Here is a 25336-nt window from a genome sequence, read left to right as displayed (position 1 = left end):
GCCAGGAGCTGTACTACTCTGAGCAGTGTGCCATGAGAAATCCATTCAGGCTCTGTCCAATGCTGCATGAATGCAGGGCACCCAGCATCTGATGGGATGCAAGAGTCACTTGCCACCTATCTTCCTCCTCTTATTCTGTCTTACTAAAGTGGTTATCCTATTAAGCTATTTGTTGCTAGGCCTTTCTCACTGAGATCTGGAAAAAAGCTGTGCACTGTCTCTCTCTCCCCTCCACCCTGACATTGCAACAAGGAATCAAAACTGAAACAATGAGATTGGTGGTTCACGTAAGAACAAAACTTACAATATCTGTTAGAATTTGCATGCAACTTCAATAACCTCACTCTCAAAAAGATATTTGTCAAATAAACTTTGACATTCACTCATCAAATGTCTGTAGAAAAATTACCTTAGAAAAGCCTCACTGACTTTCTACTCTTTTTCAGGAAACAAATCAATGTAAAATGTGGATGTGAATAACCAATATATTATATATGCTGGAGTTACTGTACACTGTATACAAATTTAAAGTGAAATTTGTCTGAACTGTAATGAAAAAAATCAATCTTAGAAGAAATTATTCAGAACAGTTTTTAGCTGTCTCCTCATTAATGAAAAGAAAAGCATAACCCTATAGAACTTTGTATTCTAACCTTTGGTATTCAGTAGTAACACAATGAATATTCTTTTAAATTAAATTTAATTTTAAAATAACATATTTAATATTAAAAAAGTGAAATGATACTAATATTAGCCTTAGAAATGTTAAAATACTGGTAATTCTCAGAACACTGAAAATATAAATCTTGAAGGTTTATGGATGGTGGTCAGTTTCCAGATTACATAGTTTGTACAGCCATTGAAAGGGGCTGACATTAATCTTCTTGAGCCTGGACAGGAGCATCAGGTTTATTTGCATCAAAAAAACCCAGACTGAATAAAATATATTTCCTGTATATTGAAAATTATTCCTTTAGCCTTTCTTATTTTTATCCTTCTTTGTCAAGTAACACAGGAATTATTTTACTAGTTGTTTTAGTCTTCCATGTCAGCAATCTGATAACTCTCAAAGCCCTTGGAGGGCAGTAGAGAAACAGAAGAGTATAAACTCATTTGAGTTCATCAATATCCAGTTACACGTTTTAAAGTGAAAATATTTTACACTGACCCTATGGAACATAACAGTTCTGTATGTTACTAATATATATTGATATAGGCATCCCAGTTGATGTTTGAAGTTAATTGGCTCTCAACTTTAATTGTAGTTTTCTTAAAATCAGCCAGCATCATACTAAAACTTAGACATTTCCCTCTCAGAGGACTTTAAAAAAATCTTCACACAAAAATAGGGAATCACTTATGCTGACTTGAAGTTTAGATTTTGTTTTCCCCTGGTTCCATCACTCCTGAGTAATGGCTGTCTGAGCTCCCTGAGAAGAAGCTCCTCAAATACTGCAGTTTGGACTGTTATTCTAAGGAAAAACAGCACTTTTAGTTTGCCTTTACATGCAAGAGGGTCATATGCCATACGACAGGTAAAGTAGTAACTTCTTTGTTATCTATGACTCAATGGTTCTATAACCTCAGTCCTTCCTTTCGTGTTATATTTGGTGCCAAAAAAGTTTCTTACTTCTTAACAAATAAGAAGTTAGGAAGAGTTTTTACTGGTAGGTTGTAACTAAAGTGAAATTGGTTAGATTCAGTAACACTGGGTTATATAAATTACAAATACAATACAACAGAGAACCTGCTGGAGATAAAAGGCTCTTGCACAAATGCACAGGAAATGAAGAGCTTCAGAAAAATATTCCTAATCTGAACAGTCTTGCAAAACTTTTACGAAAACATAAGGCAGCACTAAGTATTTAAATAGTCTTCTCCCAGTATTATTTCAGAGCAATAATTTTATACTTTTTATGTGTTTGAAAACAATCATAATTTCCTTGTATAAACATGAAACTCTATATAGCTACAAACAAAATTAGACTGTCAATATTTAATTCAATTTTTGCATTCTAGCAAGTAAGATTCTTCAAGTGTTTCTTGCATCTGCAAAGGCTGGATTTCAGCTACAGTGTCACAAAATTAAAACACTGTCAGATTTGTATAATAAAACAAGTTACAATTGAAAACTAAAGTATATTTTGTATGATGCATTAAGGTATATCAAATGGCATCTTCTATGGGCTACATGTAATATCATTCCAACTAAACATCAAGAAAACCAATTTTTTTTCTGTTAAAATAAGTTTAATAAGATTTCAAAACCGACCTTACTTGCTGTAGACATATCTGTACCTATCAGAAACATGATACCCATTTATGCATACATAGATAAATATGTACATGTATACATATATATGTATATGTACACATATCTCTACATAGGCGTGCATATGTAAATAATGACATCATTTTGTGTATGAACCTCTATGTGTGTACATATAGACAGACTTATTGGTGTGCAGATACATGGACCACATTCATGCATTTGTCAGGAATTTATTTCCAGAAAAGCAGTGATTGTTTTTATGAGATCCTCTTCCTTTCCCATCTAGCAGACTCTAAGGACATGAGTAAGGATTGTTAAGCTGAAAATTTCATAGTATACAGATACAAAAATTATGGCTACACACAAACTCTTGACTTCAGGAGCTGAAATTCCAAGTCTAATCATGTAATGACTAAATACAACGGGCAATTTTAAAAACGTATTCACTTTGCCTTAAGCATCAAATACAATTTCAATGTTTCATTTCTCAAGTACTATCAACAAGCTTGTAATGTATCAAAAAGCCTTTCATGACTTCCATTACCCAACTTCAATCCCTGTTTGTTCCTTCAACTGAACTGGTAACATAAAGCCAATACTGCAGAGTTTGCTGGTCAGAGCTACATACATTTGATTCAAACTGTATCCCCTTCTTTTGCAGGAATATGGATAACAATGCAGTTCCAGAACAATCTGCATACTACAAAAGGATAACTAATCTTTTTGCTTACTCTTCTAAAATTACTAATTTCTTCAATACTCTTCCTGTCTATCTTAAATACTTGGGAAAGTATCAGCACTGGCTGCTAATATTTACCCAAGAACATTGGGTAAATACCCTTCATTTGGATTTGTATAGTGTTTAAAATTTAGATGTTTATGCATATGCATAAAATTATGCATAATATGACACCTTTAAAGTACAAAAAACATTAGCTCTTTTTAATATCATCATTAAATACAGGCTCTCAAGCAAACTTGAAAAAGTTATTATTTTGTATTTTACTTAATAACACTAAAATATCAAGAGCTCTTAAGCATATAAAATTCTCAGAAAAACTAAATATATATTAAGTAATGAACACCTGATAAATTTTAAAATATGTGATTACTATTTACTTATATGCAACATCTGCTTTATAATATATGAAAATTAATCAACTAACTGAAATATAGTTAATCACTGAAGTATGCATTCCTGAAATTTTTGCCCCCTTTTTAGCTTAGAATGACACTATATATTTTTAAGTTTTGAATCCCCAAACTACAGTATTAAAAAATAAACAAAACATATTTTATGAATTAAATACTTTTACACATGTTAAATATGAGTCATGAAGGTGTAGTTTTAGTGTACAGAACATATTTTATTGATGAATGATGTAGTGGAAAGAATAATGCTCATGTACAGTAAAACCTTAAAGCACTGATAAATATTAGCTACTCCACAGAGAAAAAATTATTATCTCACTGAAACTGATCCTGCAGTAGTATACACTTTGTAAGTTTACAGGTAATTATGATTATCCCAGTATGCTTTATCCCTAATTTACAACCAAACCATCCATCATCTTTTACATTTTAAAATAACCTTATACACAATAAGGAGTTAATCTTTAGTTTAACTGAATCATCATACATAAACTAATGTGAAGATTTTAAAACTCCAATTATTAGCAAATATTCAGTACCTAGTTTTAAAATGGGACATATTTTCCAGGGCATATGACCCCCAAATATCTGTTTCAAAGCTGCAATTAAATTAATAAAATGCAATTTATTTGTATTGAATAAATTCAATTTCATTCAATGTTAAATGGAACGAGTTCAGATAAAATATTTCAAATACCTTAATAAATGAAATTAATAATGCAATAAAATTGAATAACTTAATAGCATTAAATTTAATAAGGTGAATTAAAGGGTAACACTATTTTTTATATACTGTAAAAAATGGACAAAAAAGAAAATTATTATCCAAATTAGCCTCTGAATAAAATTTTTGTCTGCGTACCACAGGAAGCAGGTAATAAATTAAATTATGATCCTAAACTTTGCAATGAAAGACACTGGTAAATGCAGACAGTCCTTATAGCACCAATGTGTCATAAAGCAATACATTTTATTTCCATTTTCAGGTGAAGAAAGTGAAATAATGAGACCAATTCACAGCCCAGTCTCATCCTTTGCATTGGTCTGCTCTCTTCCTAATCTCTAGACTAGCTTTTTTTATAAAGATCAGTCTTGAAAATTAGTTTGTATATACATGTCCCAGATACCCTGTACTGTGTGGAAAACTAAAGCTTCATTTAAAGACAATAGAATATTATGTTGGAAGATTTTTTAATAAATAAAATCGTTTAATAGTATGTGAATAACGTAAGTTTTTCAACATAAAGTTCTACTGATTTTCTGTTATTGCCTCTTTGAAAATTTTAAGTATGTTTCCTGCTCCTGTACCAGCAGTGATTTCATTGCTATTTACACGTGCCTGTTACCATCACACTGAGTTGTAAAATCTATGGTGCCCAGCATTATTTCAGGGCATTTGCAAATCCAGTCAACTCACTTATTCACACCTAGAGTTTGCTTAGCTATTTAAAGAATAATACAAACTATAAACTATTATTTCAGACTTGGAGACGAGGATTTGGATTTCCTAAGAATTAGAAATCTTTAATGTCATGGGTGTTCATGACCTACAAACCTTTGTTTACTAACATTTTCCAAGTATTAGTAGGTGCTAGTCTCTGATCAATGACAACAATTATAAAAATCATTCCTTCTGAAGGAAACATACTGCTCTCTGCAGTACCTTCTGGCCTATTTTCTAGCTGTTACTTAGCTTATTTCATAATTGCATATACTAGAAAAATAATTATCCTTGAAGGAAAAGGTCCAAATGGAAGCAAGGAGCTTTTTTCTTTACTGCTGCAAGGAAATACCACCTGTTATATCTCTGCCACACGCAGTCATACATGCCATACCAAGGAGTAGGCTGCCATGAGAAGAACAAGTGTACCTTCTCCTTTTCAGTGGCTGCAAGAGATCTTTTCTACATAATAGCAACAAACACTTTTAATCCTTTCACGTTCAGTAACTCCCATCTAGTCTCCCTAGCCTCCATACAAACAAATTAACAGAAAATTTAGTCAGTGTTGACAAAATTGTGAAAACAAAGTACTCTGATTAAATTAACACTGAGATCAGTAGCACAACTTCAGAAAGTCCCCAAACAATATAACAAGGTATATGAAAAGGATTCCTCGTTTTTGATGATTTTCTGTAATCTTATTACTTACGGCAAATCTTCCATTCTGGTGGCCTCATGTCTTGGGTCCAGCAGATCATAACCACATTCATTGTAGATTTCTAAGTAGGAAACATGAGTTGTATATACTTTACTGCTGTCCTGGATAAGAAAAGAAAAAAAAAAATGCTATAAAGAGAAGTCAGAGGTAGATCAGATGACAAATTTATTTCGATGGCTTCTAGGTTACTTTCCCACTCTGTCTCTTTTTCTTGTCCTGGGTATGGTGTACATTTTCAATCTGTGATACTTTCATGTTTTCTGTTACCATATGGATAAAGACACAAGAAGAAGAAAGGAAAAAATCACAAAAACCCCCAAACAAAAAAGACACACACACACATACAAAAAAAACCCCCAAAAACCCACTAAACCAAAAAATTCTCCAGAAACCCCACCATGCCCATGAGTTTAGTCTGGGATTTTTAATTGATTCCTTATACCTCAAAACGTCTGTATATATTTAGAACATGGGAGCCTGCATCCAGAACTATGCAATATGACATTTTTCACTTCTACACCAAAAAAAGAATGTTATTATAAAAAGGTAAACCCTCATATTATGGATAGAAAGACTATGCTTAAAAAGCCAACCAAACAAAAAGGTAAAACGAGCAACAAAAATAAGATTGCTTCATTTAGAAACAACAGTGACATACTGCTTTTCACTCTCCTCATCATAACATTAGAGCACTGTATATGATGTCAGCTGTTCTCTGCAATCACAATTCTTTTGGTATATTACACTGCCAAAAAGTAATTTAACACAACTGGGTTTTGCAGGCAGAATTTTCCCCTGCCCCAAAGCCAAATCCAAACAACATAAACCTCAAAACAGTGGGCTATGATTTCCAAAATTAAAAAAAAAAAGAATAAAGTAATCAGCCTCTTCAGCAGACAAAGCCACCGTGAAAACACTCATATGACAGTAGAAATTTAATAATCCAATCCACTACTGTTGTTTTGCAAAATACTTTGAGGTATAACTTGTCATTTTCATTTAATAATCATTTCCCACGGCTTTTTTTATTGATAATGACAGTTCACTATTTCAAGGGACATCATTTACAAGATACACTGCAGATGGATGGAAAAAATGCAGTAAGGAATAGTTCAAACAGGATGCTGTGGAAATAGGAGAACTTCTAAATTAAAAGGAGATGTCATTAAAAACAAAAGGCTTGATTTGTTTCACATTTAGGGTAAAAAGTTTTGTTTCCTTGGTTTCAAATTATACTGTCTTTGTCCAAGTAAGACCTTTACAAGTCTTGTATTTTGTGTCCCTCATTTCACTTTCTCCTGTTTCATCCTACTAAGAGTTAGAAGGCATATGCTTCTTCTCCACTATCTGAGCACCTTCCAAATCACAGTGGTCGGTATAAAGAAATGAAACAGGGGAAATATGTGAAAAGAAATGCAAGAGGAAAGATAAAACACCAAGAAGAGATTCCTTAAAATGCACTAAGAAAAAAAAAAAAGAAAAAATTATTTGGAAGCAGGAAAATTTAAATAGCCCTATAAGCATAACTAAGTATAGCTTTTGATCCAAAACCCAGTCTGAAGAAGGAAACATTTTTATTTCTGTGCTGAGAAGGTGACAAACATACTAGTTATTTTTCATCATATTTTGTTTTCATTACATAATTAACATTAGAAAAGAACGTTGGTATGTTGACAGTTTGTTGCTGGCAATTCCAAGATAAAACTGTTCACTTTCCACAACAAAAGTCCTCCATGGGTATTGTGTGAGTGCAGCAGAAGGTCTCATGCAGGTAACATGATCATGTGGGGAGATTTCCATTTTCATTTCCACAAGTTTTTGTGCACCTGCAATGTGCTGTGTACATTTTCCTGACAAAGCCATACTTCCAAAGAGCCAAAGTAGTTACTGTTGTTAACCTTTACTGAGACTGAACATGTTAATGTGACTTATATGCCCTGATGAATACAAACTGGTATTCTGTAGTGCATGAATGACAGAGTATAAAAGTACAGTGGAATTATGTAGATTAATGTCAAATATTATTTAAATTGGCTTAATTGAATAGCTTTGCTGAAATGTGAAGATTAATGTTTAACGAGTCATAGGCCTGGTGGAGTAAATGAAGAGACACAACATAAATTATACCAGACTCCTCTCTTCCTCTCTTCACTTTTGCCTCCTACAGTTATGAAAGTACCAGACTGATTGACTGTGTTCGCTCATGTTAGTATTTCAGACACTAAAAGAAAATGAAATTTCTCACAAATATAGGTACGTAATGAACAATCAGTGTGCCTGCTCTGCCATATCCTTTCACTTATTGGCTCATTTCATTGCATAGAGTGTCAAAATGAAATGCAATGCATACAATACAAAACCAGAGTGGAGCTGATGTAAGTGATAACACAAGGAGAAGCTTCCTGCACCAAAACTAAAAATAACCTGGGTTTTAAATCTACAAAAACCCCTCCAATGATATCCATTATTTTCAGACTACTGCAATAAACCAGGTAACGAGGTAACCAAAACAATTGCAAATATATTCTTGCACACAGTGAGTACTGTGTCAAGTTAGCTATTTTCTGCAGCATTAGTTTTAGGGCTTCCTCCAACACTATTTTAAAAAAACCCTTTAGCAATAGTTGAGTATTTGTAAACCAGACATTACAAATAAACAGAAAACAATGTCCCATACCTTCTGCAATTGATCATAGATATAAGATAGAGTCCTGGGAATGATGCCTCGATCACTGTAACGTTCTGCTCCTCCTGTGATGGTAAAAGTTTTGCCACTGCCTGTCTGACCATATGCAAAGATAGTACCATTATATCCAGCCAAAACACTGTAAAATTAAAAAAAAGAAAGATAATTAATATTTAAGGCATAACATATTTTCCATGACCAACTCTGTATAGAACCAAAATACCATTAACAGTAATTTTAAATTACATAGCAACTGTCTTCGGTAATACAAGAATACACTTTAAGATATGTATTCTAGATTCTATAGAATTTAAACTATCTGTAACTGAAGGATTTCTTGATGCCTTGACTTAATCCACTATTATTTGATCATACTTGTTACCATTTACTCTACCTTTTCATACTTTTTAGTTTGGCTGATGATTTTTTGCAAGGATGATATTTAATCTCTTTAAAGACTGTAGATGTCAGGAATTATGCCATTGATACACTACAAGAATCTAGATGTATTTCACAGAGGACTTCATTAAATGCAAACAGAGAAAGCTACATTGTGGTTAAAAACTCATGTAAGGATACCATTACACCAGGGGTCAGTTTTTATTCTGAGAATACAACTATACTGAACTATCAGACTATCCTTGGATAAGGGTATGCAGGAGAACCTGTGCTCAAATCAGCATAGTAAAATCTTCATTTACTATAAAAACACACAAAACCACATTGATAATAGCAAACTCTCCTGTTAGAACTATGACTGTACAAGAAGCTTCTGTGGAACAACCATAAAAGCTATGTAATAACATAGCATGAAATGGCATTCAAACTCATCATCTTTTTCACACCTCTTACTTCTATTTGCAGAAGTGCCTAATAAAAGTCTAGTTCAAATAATTTTCTCTAATTCACCACACTCTCACCATTGACTTCTACCTGATTTCCACCAAACAGTAGATAAGTTTAATTATCTTAAATTTTGGATTGGATTTACTATGCTTAAGGACATACTAACTTTGTTAAACCAAATGGAAAGAAAAATTATTCTTGTGCATTTTGTTTATTGAAAAAGTGATAAATAAGCTATGATTTTAATAAATAAAAAGGGGGAAAAAACTCTTGCATAAGAGGAAAAGAAACGTATACAGATAGCTGCTGGTCTGGCGCCACGAGAAATGCAATGATTTTCCAACTTATTAAAGTTTATTTAAAGGCCTGAGTAGCTGCCAAATTGCTTATTTTAATCCATTACAGTAGGATGTCACAGACAAAACCAGAAACATCTTGAAAGGAGCTACAGTGAACATCTGCTTCCAAAACATGCAAAGACAGAGTATATATAGATATTAGATTCCAGATGTTAAAAATCAAAACAATTATTATGATAAAACACCCCATTCATCTATCTTAGGAATTTCTAGTGCCCACTGTCACAATATCTTAATGCTGATGACAGTAATGTGTTGTCAGGAGATAGGGGGTATCAACAGAATTTCAGAAATGGCAGATTCAAACCTAGCAAGGGGAAATGATTCTTCAAGAAAATAGTAGTTAAGCTATGCAACTCTTTGCCATGCCATGTTTTGGAAGCTCAAATGTCATACATGCTTCATCAGAGATTGGACTAAATCACAAAAAAATTTTTTCTTCAGGGCTACTAAACACAGAGAAATCAAAAAGTTCCTAAACTACAAATAACTAAAGACTAAGAGGATACATGGGGGAGGCAGCTCTACATGCTTACTCTGTTTATTATTTTCCTCTGAGCATTGTCTGTTAGTCCCTGTGAGAGACAACATAGCATGTTAGATGGAACCTTGGTCTGATGCAACACAGGTGCTCTTCAGCTTGTACAGAAGAGCTCTCTGGCTCTTCAGATATAGCATTCGGGGTTGTTAAATTTTCTTACTCCCTCTCTTCTTTAAAGGTGTATTTTGCAATGTGTTAAAAACTAGTAAATGTGTGGCTGCAAACAATTAACTTGACATCCTTGTACTTCAGAAAAAGCTGTTGATTACAATCATGTCACATGTAAACACAGGATAAAATTTCACATACTATATGCTATCAAAACAGCAACAAAAGTCAATGAGTTTTCTTTTTGTTATTTGATACATATATTTCTTATATTTTTTGCAGAGCATCAGCACAGCTCAGAGAGGTTTTCCAGAAAACCCTGAAAGTTCATAAAATGTGAACATATCAATGTCAAGAATGAATTCTCATAATCCAACACAATTATAGGTAATCTTAATATTGTATTACCTAGATGGTTTTGATTCCACATTAAGTTCTTTAAATTCTGAGATGAAAGTCAATCTTATTTTCTAAATTTGTGTGTATCTATATGTGTGTGTATAATTTTATATATAAATGCATCCTGTCCATATTTACATCACTCATTTCTTTCATTCATAGTGTATTACAGCTAACCACCAAGTCAATTTAAGGACAGCCTGCTTGAGATGCTAAGGAATCCTGTAAGGAAAGAAGACTACCAATAATACCAGTGAAACTGCTGGCAAAGCCTTCTAACAGTAATGTGCAACTCCATGAGGACAGGATGGAGAACAAATTCCCTTTTGAAGTCTAAGAAGCAAAACACTTTTATAAGAGACAAGGGCCTAAGCACTCAGACAGGACTGACAAAGATTCTTTGGCTCAGATACAAGCTGCACACAATCATCTCACCTCCTGAAAACAGTAGAGGGGAAGATGCAGTGAAAAGGAAAAGCCTCCACCACATTGGCTTGTGGAGAAAGAATTAAACTTGTGAACTACACAGAATATTTTTGTGTATATATATATATATATGCTTATGATAGAATATACAAAAAAATTGAAGATGTGTAACTACCATTCTGGGTAGAAATTCTGAAGATGAGTCATTGTCAATTTTGAAGGTATGTGTATGATAAAGGCTGAATGTATCGAGTCATAAAAATCCATGTTTTATTTTTCTTATTCACACTTCTTTTAAGTAGCTTCATTTGTAATCAATGGCAATACGGGATGTTCCAACAATGAGGCTTAGGGATGAACTGTTACTATAGCAAATACTTGTTAAAGATACAACTTGCTCTTTTCCACTTCTAAGTACTTCAAGTCAAAAAAACCACCAAAGCCACCTTTATCAATCTGATTTTAGTTTTCCCAAGCAGTTTAATACTGAAATGGTAACTATATGTAAGTGGACCAAAACCAAATCAATGAATCAATTAAACCAATATTCATTTACTAAATACGCAGGAAGTTTAAGATACATACTTAGTCTTTTCAACCCAAGATGAATAATTCCTTTAGAAAAATAAAAAACACAGAAAGTTTCATTAACCTTTAGTCATCCATAAAATGCTGTCTATGAAAACAACACCAAACTATATTGCATAATTACCCTTGGCAAAGTGAAGGGTCCCTCAGATGCTAGAAGTCAGTACAGTGAGCAGAAAATATACACATTCTCCCTTTCATCACGAAACAGAACTGCAGCAAGTACCAAAAGAAATTGGCAACACCTCTTATGACATGACAAGGGGAGAACACATTTTCTAAACCACATCCCCCAAAGGGATCCTTGAAGATTCTAATTTGCAAATTAAAGCTGTCCCCAGCAGCAGCGGAAGTGATTCTTTGCTGGGAAATGTGGTAGAGAATCAGCAGCTTTTTTCTGTCTATTCAACAAAACCTACTTTGTGAGAGTGGCTGTTCACATAGGCAAAGTCTGCATTTCTTCTCCTCAGATTCTCTAAAAAAAATCCCAACGTTTTCTTAGTATTTGAAACTATACATGCTAATGATGGTAGTTAGGTGAGAACTTTACGCATAATAAAAATCATACACTAAAAGGATATTTTCAGTCATGCCACCCTGGTGTTATCAGAATACCCAGAACTCTGCATGTATTTTTTTCTCTCTGAAAGCTGAATTCTGGCATGGTTAAGGACACATTTTGTTGAATAAGTAGTCTCTTTACTACTTCAAATAAAACACATCAAAGACCCACAATCCAAGGAGAGGCTTTGCAGAAGAGATCTTTTATGCACTTATATAACACTGCATAGCATCCTGTTCAGAAGTTCATGGACAACTTCCAGACTGACTAGCTAAAATGCTGCTACAGAAATCTGTCTCTAGCATATTTTAGCAAAGTTGTGATTGTCAGAAGTACTGAAGGGTCTTGGTTTTTTGTTTGGTTTTTTTTGTCAATACCACACTAGAACTAATAAAGCCTAATACACAGAAAAATAACTTTAAAATATGATGACTAAAATCTTCTCTGAATTTGTCTATTTATTTAAATCTATCACAGAATTAGGAGGGCTCTTTTGCATTATTCACTAAAACATGCAGGCATATATTTTTAACACTTTGTGATAGACTTAGTTTTTATGAGAAGAAAAGAATAATAGATATAAAAAAGTCAGTTTCTAACAAATAATTTGTTGATTCAGCTTTGCTTGTACTGTTCATAACAACATATTCCATGTTTCTATCTGGAAAATGTGGACCAACTTAAAAGTGTAAAGGAAAAACTTCAGTTGTCATGAGCAGTAAGTTTGTACTTGTGAACAATAAGTTACATTGAATACGGACAAATCTCATTGGCCTGAATTTCTGCATATAAGGAAATCTCACAGAACCCTGCCCAAGGCTTCAAATTCTGTCAAGGTAAGATTTCCACAAAAACCATGATTTTTCAGGGAAAACACAGACACGCAATACGGGTGCAAAAATTTGTATCTCAATCTCATTTAATACACCGAGCTGTCTTCAAGACTTCTTATTAATGTGTGAAAGATCTTTCTCGGCAGTTTCAAGAAAAGCCCTCTAAGAAAGGCCCCAAAAAATCAAAAGCTGCAAATTCAAATAGAGCAGAACTAAGCAAATTGAATCTTAATATTTTAAATTTAACTCATGATGCCAGAACATCAGGATTTCCATATTTTGTAGCATAAATTACAATTATGTCAACATTTGGTAAATATATATTTTTAATTGAATATTTATTTTTGTGTTTCAGTGAAAATATATGTGGTCAAATCATATGAAGACTCACGTATCACAAAACTGAATAGAAAAAAATAGTAATGTTTGATATATTAATTCAAAATGGAAACATGTATGTCTATACAACTACATCTACGTATGTTTGCTGCATGTTAAGATGGCCGGAATGATAAATGTTAGTCTTGTCTTTTTGATCACTGCAAGTAAAGTCAATTTGAAGCAATATATTGGTGAGGAAACATCATGATTACCTGCTAAGTATTATGAACTCATCAAGAAGTATTTATGCAATAAGAAAGTCTCTTTAGCAAAGTTGGTATCATTAAAAAACACAAAATTGTGCAAAAAGATTATGTTTGGTGCAAACCAGAATAAGATAGAGTGGGGGGCAAAAAAAGGAATCAATGGCATTAATTGCAAGCAAGCAACCCCTAAAGTATGAGTAATTGTTTTTTATCACATGCCTAAATCTTATTTATCCTTTTATTCTGCATTTTAATTTATCATAAAATTGTATGTCCTCTTCAAGATGATTAAAATACAGAAAAGGATTAGGTCTGGTCTTACATTTTACCCAAAGAATGGAATGCTTTTCTGATCAAGCACTGAAAACTTATTTCTGGTTTTTAGAAACACAACAGCTTGTGCTTTATGCTTCACCTAACAGAGCTAAACAGCAGCAAGCATAAACAAAAAGAAAGCATTGAATGTATCCTCTATGTTGCTTACAGTTTAAATCACACCTTTCCCAAGAGAAAGGTGGTTTGTGCACACAGCCTACAAAGGACATTGATTTGATTCCACTGCTAAATAAATCTAATCATATATTATGACAGAATCGTGATGGAATAAGCTAAAGTGTTCAAGTTTTGCCTCCAACTTATGACATAGACTATCCAAATATTTCCCACAACAACAGTGCTTGAGAAATTGCAAAGCTTTAAGTATTTTTTCTAACTGGAATACTAAAATACTCACTGGGAAAGAGTTCTCCACCTGCAAAGTATCATTAAGACCATGATCCACAGCTTATTCAGTTCAATGACCACCTTTCCAATACATGACTGAGATTTAAGGGGCCAATTTGATGCAGATTTTTTGCTGGTGTAAATGCTTGAACACACTTCAGGATTTACACTTGTCTGTATGCATCAAAAGTACATCTAATACTTTAGGTACTCCCAACATACTTTATACAAATGTTTTTTCCAATTAATTTGGAATACTCTTGATTTTAATACTTCCCTTGTTTTGAAAAAGAGACATATAATAGAAAAGGAGAAAGCTGAAGTACAAGTTCCTTAAATATTCCATTTTCAGTACAACCTTAAAAGCACTTAATAACCCAAGTACTGTTACACAAAAGCTTATGTAATGATGATTGCTCAGAAAATCAGTTTGCCTTTATGACAAATTAATTATAATATGATTTGTCTTCTGCACTTTGAACTTCGAAAAACTATCTGTTATCAGTCATCGGACAATTTTTACATGAATGTAAAGGAGAAATGTAAAAAAACGTGGTTTTTTCCCCTCAAATCATCTTACTCTTTTATCAATTAACTTGCATGTTCTAACTTACTCCTAATCAGTGGTGACTTAAAAATGTGCACAGTGAGATACGAACTTTTCATATGAAAATTCATTTCAGGCCCCTATTTAAATGAATGCTGTTACAGAGCTAGGTACTGGCATTTCCTGTCACTCCACTGCCTTGTCTCATGCCTGAAAGATGTCTAATTCCTAAATATAGGATGTGATACTGAAGTATAACTCATGGAAGCAATTCCACTTAGATTGATAGATATGTTATGTTTATAACTGCCTAACATTTCTCAAGTGAGAAATTCCTCAAGTGAGAGCTAGACAATTTATGGGTAGTTACTACAGCCTAAAATATCATTCAGTACTTTGTCCTTGAGTATCTGAGACAATATAAATAGTGGTAAAAGCCCAGTGACAGTAGACAGAAGTTGAAAGCAGACTGAGGTTGTTTTATTGTGGTTGGGTTTTCTGACTACATTTTGTTTTAATTTCCAGGGAAGATCATTTGTTCTGTTTAAAGTTTATGGACACAGAACTTTTCATTTGTTTCTGTGCTCATTTTAATGAGACTTTAGGGAGGCTTTTGCTTAAGTATAACGAAGAGCTCTGCTTCCTCTGCTGCTGCACTGGTCTTGCTGAATCAACCAGAACAGTTACCTTCAGAATTTGAAAGGAAAAAAAAAAAAAGAACAAAAAAAAGCAGAAAAGGAAAAAAAAAAGAAAAATAAACTCTCCTCTGTCCCCAGTCCCAGTTTTGGTCTCCCCAGTAAATGACAAATGCTCTAAAGAAACTGAAGTGAGCCAGATAGAACCAATTTAGGTCAGGCTGCAGCACCTCATACACAAGAAACCAAGTGAACTGTTTCCTGTCAACCCAGAGAAGAGAAAGCCAAAAGCCTTACATGTACCTAATTACCACCTTAAGCAATGGATCATTAGAGCTGGGCTCAAACTCTTCCCAGAGACTTACAGTGGTAGAACACAAAGCAGTGGCAACAAGTTGCAAAAGAAGAAACTCCAAGTGGGTATAAGGAAAATATTCCTCACAGTGAGAGTAGTTAAGCCTTGGAACAGGTTCCCAGATAGATTGTGGGATTCCCATTTTTTCAGAGTTTTGAAGCTATACTGGTTAAGGGCCTGAGAAATGTGATCTAGAAGCTAGACCTGCTTTCCTCAGACAGTCGGTCCACATGATCTGCAGAGATCCCTTCTTACCTAATTATTCTAATTTTCTGAAAAAGTTCAGTGAAAGTTTTGTTCAAAGTTTATCATATGAATAAATAAAAAAAAACTTATAAAGTAAGACTAAATTCTGTGGTTTTATGTAGGTAAGAGAAAATCCTCAGAAAAAGAAACAACTTGTGCCTAAAAAAATTATTTACTTTTATTGTGTTAGTTTATTTCAGATTCATATTATTATTTTTACCTGAGTTTAGCCACCTTCATTTTAATGAGTAGTAACATAAAGGCATATGGTTGAAACAAATATTCAATAACTACTGAAATACTAGACTAATGAAAAACACAGAAAACACCAGTGTCTTTGATATTTGGATCCTCTTGGCCCTCTCTTCATTTCAGTTTTTTACAGACCTGAAAAATTTTACCCATGTCTCTCACTTTCCTTCCTTCCATCTCAAAAAGCCTCAATTCATCAATTATAAAAAAAACAAAAATTAACACAATCCTGGCAAAACCAGCTCCCCAATTATATTGCAGATAAAAAGAAGGAAGAACTTAATTTCAAGGATCTGGAAAATAAGTTTTCAGGAGAACTTGTCTTCACAGAGACTCAGTTTTTAAGTATCTTGTAACACTTGAAGGTCAGACTAAAGTTTCTTTTAATTAAAATAAGCAAAGTATTTCAGTATGACCTTTTTTCTTTATGTCTTTGCCAGATTTGTGGAACAAATCCAAACTGGTAATGCCTCATCTTTAAAAAACAAAATTGATTTCAAAATGCATATGTAGCTGTTTTTGAGAGATCAGTGCAAGCGAATTTCCTCAGAAATTTCAGAAGTTTTCCCACAGAAAAAAAAAACCCAGGTAATATAATTTCTTATTTTGACTATGATCTCTAAATATATTTAGAATTTCACCATAAACAGATAAGTGACACAAAGATATTCTGAATCAAAGCTGTCAAACTGTAACTTATAACAAGCAGCCTTCTTGAACAATTCTAAATTGCACAGTTTAAATCAAAACAAACACAAGCAACTATTAGTCATTTCAGAAGAATCAATGACACTTTTCACTTTTTATTGCCTCACAATTGTACTCACTTTGAGCAAGAGTAGCTAGCATTACTATCTAATTTCTCAATTTAGGGGAAAGTTTAAGCTTCATTTGTTTCAAGCTGACATCTGAAACAACATGCCATTTTGTTATACATATATTCTACAGGCCTTTGTGATGCAGATGAGCCAAACCACTACTTCCTACACTGTGTGACAAATATATCCAGGTACAAAAAGTACAATTGTTAATAAAAATACTTTTACTACATTTTCTGTAATAAAATGTAGCAGAAAAAGACCCACTAAACCAGAAGACAGCAAACTGAAGTAGTTTATATATTACAGATGCTAATATTTAGGAGGAACATGGAACATGAGAAGAAACCAGAACCTGTGGCAATGGAAACATTATCCCTGAGGCTATCAGATTTTGCAAAAGATCACAGGTGATTGCCATTAGGTTATAAACAGCTGAGCTATTTTTTATTTGCATGAGACATCTAAAGAAAAAATATTTTCAAATATTGTTCTTTTATAATTCAAGAAATCTAATACCAAAACATTGGCTATATTAGACCTGAAAACACAGCTAATTCAAAACAGTTAATATTTTCTACTTAGTTTCTGATTGCATACATAATGATAATACTAATACTTGAAACATTTTAAGAGCAGTATTGTTCAGTTGTGAGGCTTCAGTTGTGAGGCTAAAGCAATGCTTAATCATTACCAAACTGTTAAAATAGGATGTTATTTATATTCTCTGTTTTTGATAGAGTAATAGCATTAGTGCTGCCTCTTAAACATCAAGTTGACTCTGCACAAAAACATTATCAAGAATATATATTTAAAATCAAAAGGAAAAGAAAAAAATGTAAGAGATGACTCAAGGATAGAAAAAAGTAATAAAGTTCAAGCAAATCACATGCTCATAATAGTTTGCAGAGGCTGGCACTTTTGACTGAAGAAGCAAATTAAACAAACTAATGTCTGGTGCCTCTGAAACCACAGGCAAGATGACAATGTAACTGGACTTAAAGAGAAGTGGTGGCCCAACATCAAAGAAAACACACTTAAAAAGGAAGGAAAAAACATGGAAAAAGAGAAAAGAAAGTTGCATCCAATTTTCCTCCATCCCAGGACAAACTAGAAAGGTTTTAAAATCCTGAGCACTGCATTGCTGGTTTTGTTTAAACAATGCCCAAGAATTTTTTTTTCTGAGCATTCAAGTCTGTAACTGAATTTTTGCAGGACTGTAAGAATGCATGACAAAGAGCCTCAAAATGTTACTGAACTATTTCATTGACATTTTCCTGCTCCTTTCTTTTCCCTGGCAATACACATGCAAAAATCATTCCCTTACTGAAGTGACTCCAACAACAGAAATGTGTGTATTTGCAGCAGCTTTTTCATGCAAGACAATGCTGACTTAGAAAGAAACAAATAATGAAGAACACTTTGCTGTGAAAAACAGTGCTGTTTCAGGGAAGCAGGGCAATTCTTGCTGTCCCATGATGGAAGGGAAAAGTGTGTCATTAACCAGAGAGAGAAATAAATGTCAGGCCCAGTTCACGACTCCATTAGCCAAGGAACTTCACGACTCTAAAGACATTTTGAAATGTATATTTTTGTCTAAAAAGATGCAAAAAAATTAAGGGCATGGAGGAAAACCGTGAACATACTTCAGTTATTATCTAGTCTATAAAAACACAAGTAAAATTATCCTTTAGTATTATCTTAGAATACAAGCTTTAGCACATTATAACGCTCAGAGACAAAATCTTGATTTCATTAAGAATGGTTTTATAAGTCAATTTTAGAATTAAAGATAAATATTCAGCTATTTGGAGGTAATTGAATGCCTAAACACCACTGATTTTAATAGCATTTAAGTACTTTCAAGTACTTGAAAATATCTAAGCCCCAAAACTAAAGCCTACATAATGGAGAAAATTAATATATAAAAAAAGTCTTTTATCAGCCAACACTGAAATAAAGGAAAAGAATACCACTTCCTGCTTATTAGAGCACTGTATGGATTAATTATTCAACTGGAAAACCTTTCCATACTCTAGAAAAACACTGCAAAGGAAAAAAATATAGCCAGTCTCTTGTTAGTTAATTTTGATATTCTAAGCTTTTGTTGAGCATAATTAAATCCACAGCATGTAACAATGAGACTTTTAACCCTTCTCTTTCCAAACACACTCAAATAAGATAAAGACCTTTTTCTGCAGTCAACATTAAACCCTAAAATATTTGTAGTGAAGCGTATGAGCTAATTGGAAGCCATATGTGCTAATGCCAGATAAACAAAGAAATATCTTTTGGATGACAAAATAACATAAGCATTATTTTTAAGTCTCTTTAGCTCATTCTAATGAAGTTTCAAATTCACTGGCTCTTCATTTTCACTGTTAATTCCCTTTCTACTTTATGTAGGACTTTAGGGGAGAAAATAGGAGGGGTGGGGAAAAATGAAATTATGAAGAGATGTATTTTTGTTCCATGGAACCACTTGAAAAAGGCTTAGTGTCCAGCTGAAGATGTTTGTTTGCCTACAGTCCTAAACACAGGACTATGAAATAGATTGAGGAAAAACTTGCAGAATCATAGCTTAAAGCAACAGATGGGTCAGACAATGAATGAAAAAGACGTTGGCACCTGAAGTAATACTTCCTGACTCACTACAAGTTTGGATTTTGATCAGTAAGTTTGATAAACAAGCAAACACTGTGCAGAAATTATGCTTCCTCCAGCATGGCATTTTCTCCCTCACTAAAACCAGCATAAACTCCATCAATGTGGACAGCATACTGAGCAAAGAGAATGGCACACTGGAAAATCCACCTGTTTCAGAGTGGCATTTAATCCACACAAGGAGTGCAGAAGACTTCATCAGTCTTAAATATTTGCCTTTCGAAACTGTCAAATATGAACATTGTTTGATTATGAAAATGGAAGAGAAAAAAAAAACAGTGCCAAAAGCACTGCCTTACATGTTAAGACAAAAGTAGTAAAAACAAGATTTAGGAATAACTCCACAGATATTAATGAGTGTCCCTAACTTAATGAAAACTATATGGGGGTATAAGATTTTCATTAAGTTTACCTCTTCATGAAACTATATAGGGAATACTTTTCTGAGGCAATGAAGTCAGCTTATATTACAGACAAAAAAAAAGAATTGGGCATGGATTTTTATGGCTGTAGAAAAAAAGAGGCAACAGTAGCATTGCTATTTTAAGAGTCAAAAATGGAACATTAGTATGCATAAAATTCTGAGGGGATTGTATATCTCCTGGATTCAGACACATCAGTATTTAGAAAATTAAAACATCAGTCCACTTTTACAACAACGAGACAAAGACTTGCCAGCTCTCCTCTGAGTAATGCAACAAAGCAGAAATAGCTTCTCCCTGGTTACTTGCAAGATCAACAACGTACCATTCTGCCACTGGTTTGGCAATGCTGTCAAAAAGCACATCTTGTTTTGTCTCTTGATCAAAAATTTTCTGAAATCTGAAAATATTAAGCAAATAATAATTGCTTAGAATGTTAAAACACTACTTGATTCATACATTTTTGTTTGTGTTTGTAATAGTCAATGTTTACATCATTAGGCTTACATAACTTAGTACAATGTTTTCCCTGTAGTCTTAACCACAGCTTGCTGTTGTGCTATTGTACATAAATAGGCTGTACACAGAGCTGCTTTGACAAGATCTGTACAATAAAATCCTCTGATAAAATGATGTGGCTTTGAAAAAAATAAACCGTAATTTAAATCTATCAAGAGAATTAGTGTTTGTAACTGGCACCACACTGAATCCTGGATAAATAGATTACACTATAACCAAATACAGCATCCCACCAGTACAACCAGGCTCACTTTTTTTCAAGCTATTTCCTTCATTCTGTTGCACAATTACTATAGGTCACAAGGAGATATTTAATTCAATATGTTTTGTCACTTTCTATCGAAAATATCTGTAGTTATTTTACAGAATCAGAATTTTTGAGGTTGGAAGGGACCATTTGATCAAATCCCCCTGCTCAATGCAAAGTCCCCCAGAACATGGTTCTGTCCTGTCAGTTTTTGAGTACTTCCACATATGAAGGCTGTACAACCTCTCTGGTCAACCTGTTCCAGTGTTTGATCACTTCACAGTGGGGTCACCACCACAGGAAGGACATCAACCTGTTGGACCAAGTCCAGAAGAGGTCACCAAAATGATTAGAGGGATGGAGCACCTTTCCTTTGAAGAAAGGCTAAGAACTGGGATTGTTCAGCCTGGAAAAAAGGAGGCCTTGGGGTGACCTAACTGCAGTCTTACAGTACCTGAATGGAGCCTACAGGAAAGATGGAGAAGAACTTTTTACTAGGATATGTTGTGATAGTACAGGGGGGAATGGCTTTAAACTGAGAGTAGTTTTAGAGTACATGGTAGGAAGAAATTATTTACTGTGAGAGTGTTGAGGGACTGGAATAGGTTGCTTAGAGATGTTGTGGATGCTCCACCTCTGGAAGTGTTTAAGGCCAGGCTGGATGCAGCTCTGAGCAATCTGGTCTACTAGCAGATTGGGTTGGAACTACATGATCTTTTAAGGTTTCTTCCAACCCAAGCCATTCTATGATTCTGTGATATTTCCTGTATTTCAATTTGTGCCCATTAACTCTTGTCCTGCACCACTGAGAAGCATCTTGTTCCATCTTTTTTATTTCCCCTTCCCCACCAGGTGTTTATAGAAACTGATAAGATCACCTTGAGCCTCTCTGAAGTGAACATTCCCAGGTACCTCAGCTTCTCCTCACATATCATACTCTCCAGTCCCTTAATCATCTTTATGTCCCTTTGCTGGACACAGAATTCCAGATGTGATGTCAGTGGTTTTGATGAGTGGAAGGATCAACTTCCCTGATCTGCTGCCAATGCTGTTTTTAATCCAGGGGCTGTTGACCTTCTTTGCTGCAAATGGAGTATTGCAGACCCATGTTCAACTTGTCTACCAGTATTCCAGGTTTTAAAACCTGCTTTCAGTCATCCTTGAGCCTGCCCTGGATATTCCTCACCAGAAGCAGGACTTGGTATTTCATTTCGTTGAACTTCATGAGATTCCTATTGACTCATTTCTTCAGTGTCCTGAGGTCAGGAGGAAAGGCTGGTGCATCAGCCATCCCTCCTGGTTTCACACTGTCTATGAACTTGGTGAAGCTACACTGGGTCCCATCACCCAGGTCATTAACGTTTTACAGTATTGGCCACACCAGTGAGTGGCCTCCAGCTGGCCTGGCTGACAGCTATCTGAGCCCCTGATGCAACCCTCTGAGACCAGCAGCTCAGGTTGTTTTCAACACCCCTCACTGTGTCCTTATCTAGGCTTTCCTGATTCCATTCCTCACACAGTATTCCTGGGTCACCTCCCACCCATACTACTACTCTTTTAATATTGCCATTTAGTTGGGAGATGCTTCCCCATCCAGTCAGGCCTTCTGCTGCTTTCACATCATTTTCTGTTAATGTGGATGGACTGTTCTTGAGCTTGGAGAAGATGTACCTTGAAAATCAGCCAGTTTTCCTGGACATTTCTCCAGGACTGTGTCTCAGAGAATCCTTTCAAGCAGATGCACGAACAAGCCAAAGTCTGCATTCATGAAGGCCAGGGTTGCAATCCTACTTTTTGCCTTACTCCCTTCTCTCAGTATCCCAAATTTCACTATCTCATGGCCACTGCAGGCAAAGCTACCTCCAGGTTTAATATCCCTCAACAGCTTGTCCATGTTTGCAAAATGCCTGAGGGCAGCTCCTCTCTTCTCAAGCAGACTGCCTTAGCTGATGTATAATGACATCAGTCTGAGCTGCAGTTGTTTATGTGGAGTTCTCTTTTTTAATAGCATAGAGAAACAAATTTACTTGTTTACTAATACAAATAATAAAACATATCCAAATTGGAAAAAGACAGTCTCAACCTTGTCACTAGAGGTGATTATGTATTGCAATGGATAGACAGCAGCGTGACAATTTCACTCACTGCTATCAGAGCCATTGTGGTGAAGAGCATATGCTGAAGTATTCCTCTTGTTAAGGGAGTTGTATAAAAATAAACCTATCTACACCATAATTTAAAGATTAGACATTTCCTGATTCTATACATCAGCATCACTACACAGTATTGTCAATCACTAAAGGCAGAAAGTAGAAAGATGAAGCTTCTACTCACTTGAACTTGTAGCTCTCTCGTTTATTATTGATGAACCCATCTGCTAAGTCACGTGGCACAGTAATCTCCAGACTGGGCAGAGGTTCCTCATCATCAACTGAATAAATCTAATAAGCATGGATACAAATTCACAGAATAATTTCATCAATAGAACAGCATGATGCATTACCCTTAGACATAACACTTACCTAAGCTTCGCACCGATAATTGTCTGGAGATAAGCAAATTGCACTAATATGTGAGCTCTTCCTTAACTACCATACAACAAAACCAGCACGTAACAGCATTATTCTGTCACCATGTAAACACTACAACAATGTTTGGAACAACAGCGTAACCTTTTTTAACACCATCTGCTTACTAAACCACTTTAGTATCAGAGATGTTACAAAAAACAAAGCATGGCCCCCAGTGCAAACCTCTCCAAAAAAAGCTGGAAGAATATTTTAGGAAAGGCTACGATGAGAAGAGCTGGTTTAAAACGAGAAGGCAATGAAGAGATCGAAAAGCACGGTTCCTGAGGAACACTTTCATTGTCTTTACTATCCCTTGCACGGGCAGCTGTACAGTGGGAGCGACACGTTCCACTCCCTTACTCGGAACACTGTTGAACTGCCCAAACCCAGGGACGCGTGTCAAGTGTTTTCCTGCGGAGCCTTTCTCTAATAACTAGGCTGCAAGTAAGTTCCTCACCCACGCCCCCAGCAGTTACAGCCTAAACTCCTCTAGTTCACGGTTTTGTGTACTTCCTAAGGCTTCGGAGAGCAGGAGGTTTTCGCCGCACACCCGCCCGCCACCAGCCCCTCCGCCCCGCCAGCCGCCCGAGCCTCCCGCGGGAAAGGCGCCCGCCCCGCGGCTTCCCGGACAGCCCGTGGCCCTCCCCGGCGTCCCCAGTGCACCCCCGGGGCACAGCTCCCGTCCTACCCCCGCCTGCTGCCGCCTGCGCAGCGGCTTCACCCGCGCGTACACCCGGATCGTTTCCTTCACCATCGCCGCCGCCGGGCCCGGGCAACGGTAACCGGGCACGGCCCGCGGGCACGCGCCCCGCGCCGCGAGCGGCTCCCGGCCCTCACACAGCCGCAGCGAGCCGGGAGGGCGCGGCCGCAGGTGATCTCCTGCCGCAGGTGAATTCCTGCCGCAGGTGACCTCCTGCCGCAGGTGAATTCCTGCCGCAGGTGACCTCCTGCCGCAGGTGGCCTCCGGCCGCAGGTGAATTCCGGCCGCAGGTGAATTCCTGCCGCAGGTGACCTCCGGCCGCAGGTGATCTCCAGCCGCAGGTGACCGCCTGCACAGCACGGAATGCCGGCTCCCCGCCAGCTGCGCTCCCCGCGGCCGGCGTTGCTCGGCCGGGAGTGAAGGGAGCTCGCACGCTGCCCAGCGCAGAGGTGCGGCGATGAGGGGATGTGGAGCGCTCCGGGGATCCTCAGGCATCCCCAGCTCAGCACACCCGTGTGAGACTCAAGAGAAGGTCTTTGGTCGTTATGCAGCTCAAATTGAGGGGAAATACCAGGATTACAGGCGGTGAGGACATCAGTTCCTTAATTCTAATACAAAAATGGTTGTGAAAAAGACCTGCTAGCGGACAGAGAGGGTGTTGTCTTGGTACAGGAGGTAAACTCAGAGAGCAGTAATGGCAGAAGCCCACTGTTCTGTGAAGTGATCACTGAAGAGTCGCACAAACAACATGATAGTATTTTGACCTTAGTTTTGGTGGGACATGGTGGCAGAGATCAGATTATAGTGATTGCAAGCACACTAATATAATTAGGTGGAAAATTAGAGACTTGATTGTGGAGGAGGATAGAAATTTCTCTGACTCAGAGAACTTGTATCTAACTCAGTTGAACTTGTGTTCTGAATAGGAAAAGTGGTAGGGAAAAGGTTTTCTTTCCCAGCTGTGTCTCAGAAGTGTCTCATTCCTTCAGGGAATGAAATAGGAAAGGACTAATCACCATCTAAAGTCCAGTGCAAAAGTCAAAGGGGTAAAAATGAAAACAAATGGAAAATATTACTTGATGAGTAAATAAAGAGTGAAGAAAAAACAGGACATTGGAAC

General features: G+C 35.9%; 2 protein-coding genes across 11 annotated transcripts in view; one reads left to right on the top strand and one right to left on the bottom strand.

Moving 5' to 3' along the window:
• Positions 1-24356, bottom strand: part of KIF6 (kinesin family member 6) — a 157510-nt gene extending 133154 nt beyond the window's left edge. For 5 of the 10 annotated variants that reach the window (XR_014850759.1, XR_014850760.1, XR_014850761.1 and 2 more), the window contains exons 1-5: positions 24205-24354; positions 23281-23387; positions 20506-20580; positions 8261-8408; positions 5575-5684 (exon numbers count right to left, since the gene is read on the bottom strand). Coding sequence is in view for 7 of the 10 variants with exons in the window: in XM_085055073.1 (XP_084911199.1) it covers positions 5575-5684; positions 8261-8408; positions 20506-20580; positions 23281-23387; positions 24205-24270 (506 nt within the window). In the remaining 3 variants the exon portion in view is untranslated. Of the gene's footprint in view, positions 1-5574; positions 5685-8260; positions 8409-20505; positions 20581-23280; positions 23388-24204 lie in introns of all 10 variants that reach the window. The other 5 variants (XM_085055074.1, XM_085055071.1, XM_085055072.1 and 2 more) reach the window with 2 other exon arrangements.
• DAAM2 (dishevelled associated activator of morphogenesis 2) overlaps positions 24352-25336 on the top strand; it is a 223546-nt gene continuing 222561 nt past the window's right edge. Inside the window, exons 1-3 of the mRNA XM_085055065.1 lie at positions 24352-24387; positions 24422-24472; positions 24541-24801. The gene's annotated coding sequence lies outside the window, so the exon portion shown is untranslated. The remainder of the gene's footprint in view (positions 24388-24421; positions 24473-24540; positions 24802-25336) is intronic.

Source organism: Lichenostomus cassidix, chromosome 3 (assembly GCF_008360975.1).
Source record: "Lichenostomus cassidix isolate B80296 chromosome 3, HeHo_3.0, whole genome shotgun sequence".
NCBI lineage: Eukaryota > Metazoa > Chordata > Aves > Passeriformes > Meliphagidae > Lichenostomus > Lichenostomus cassidix.
Note: the sequence above shows the minus strand (reverse complement) of the source record. Positions and strands in the feature narration are given on the sequence as shown.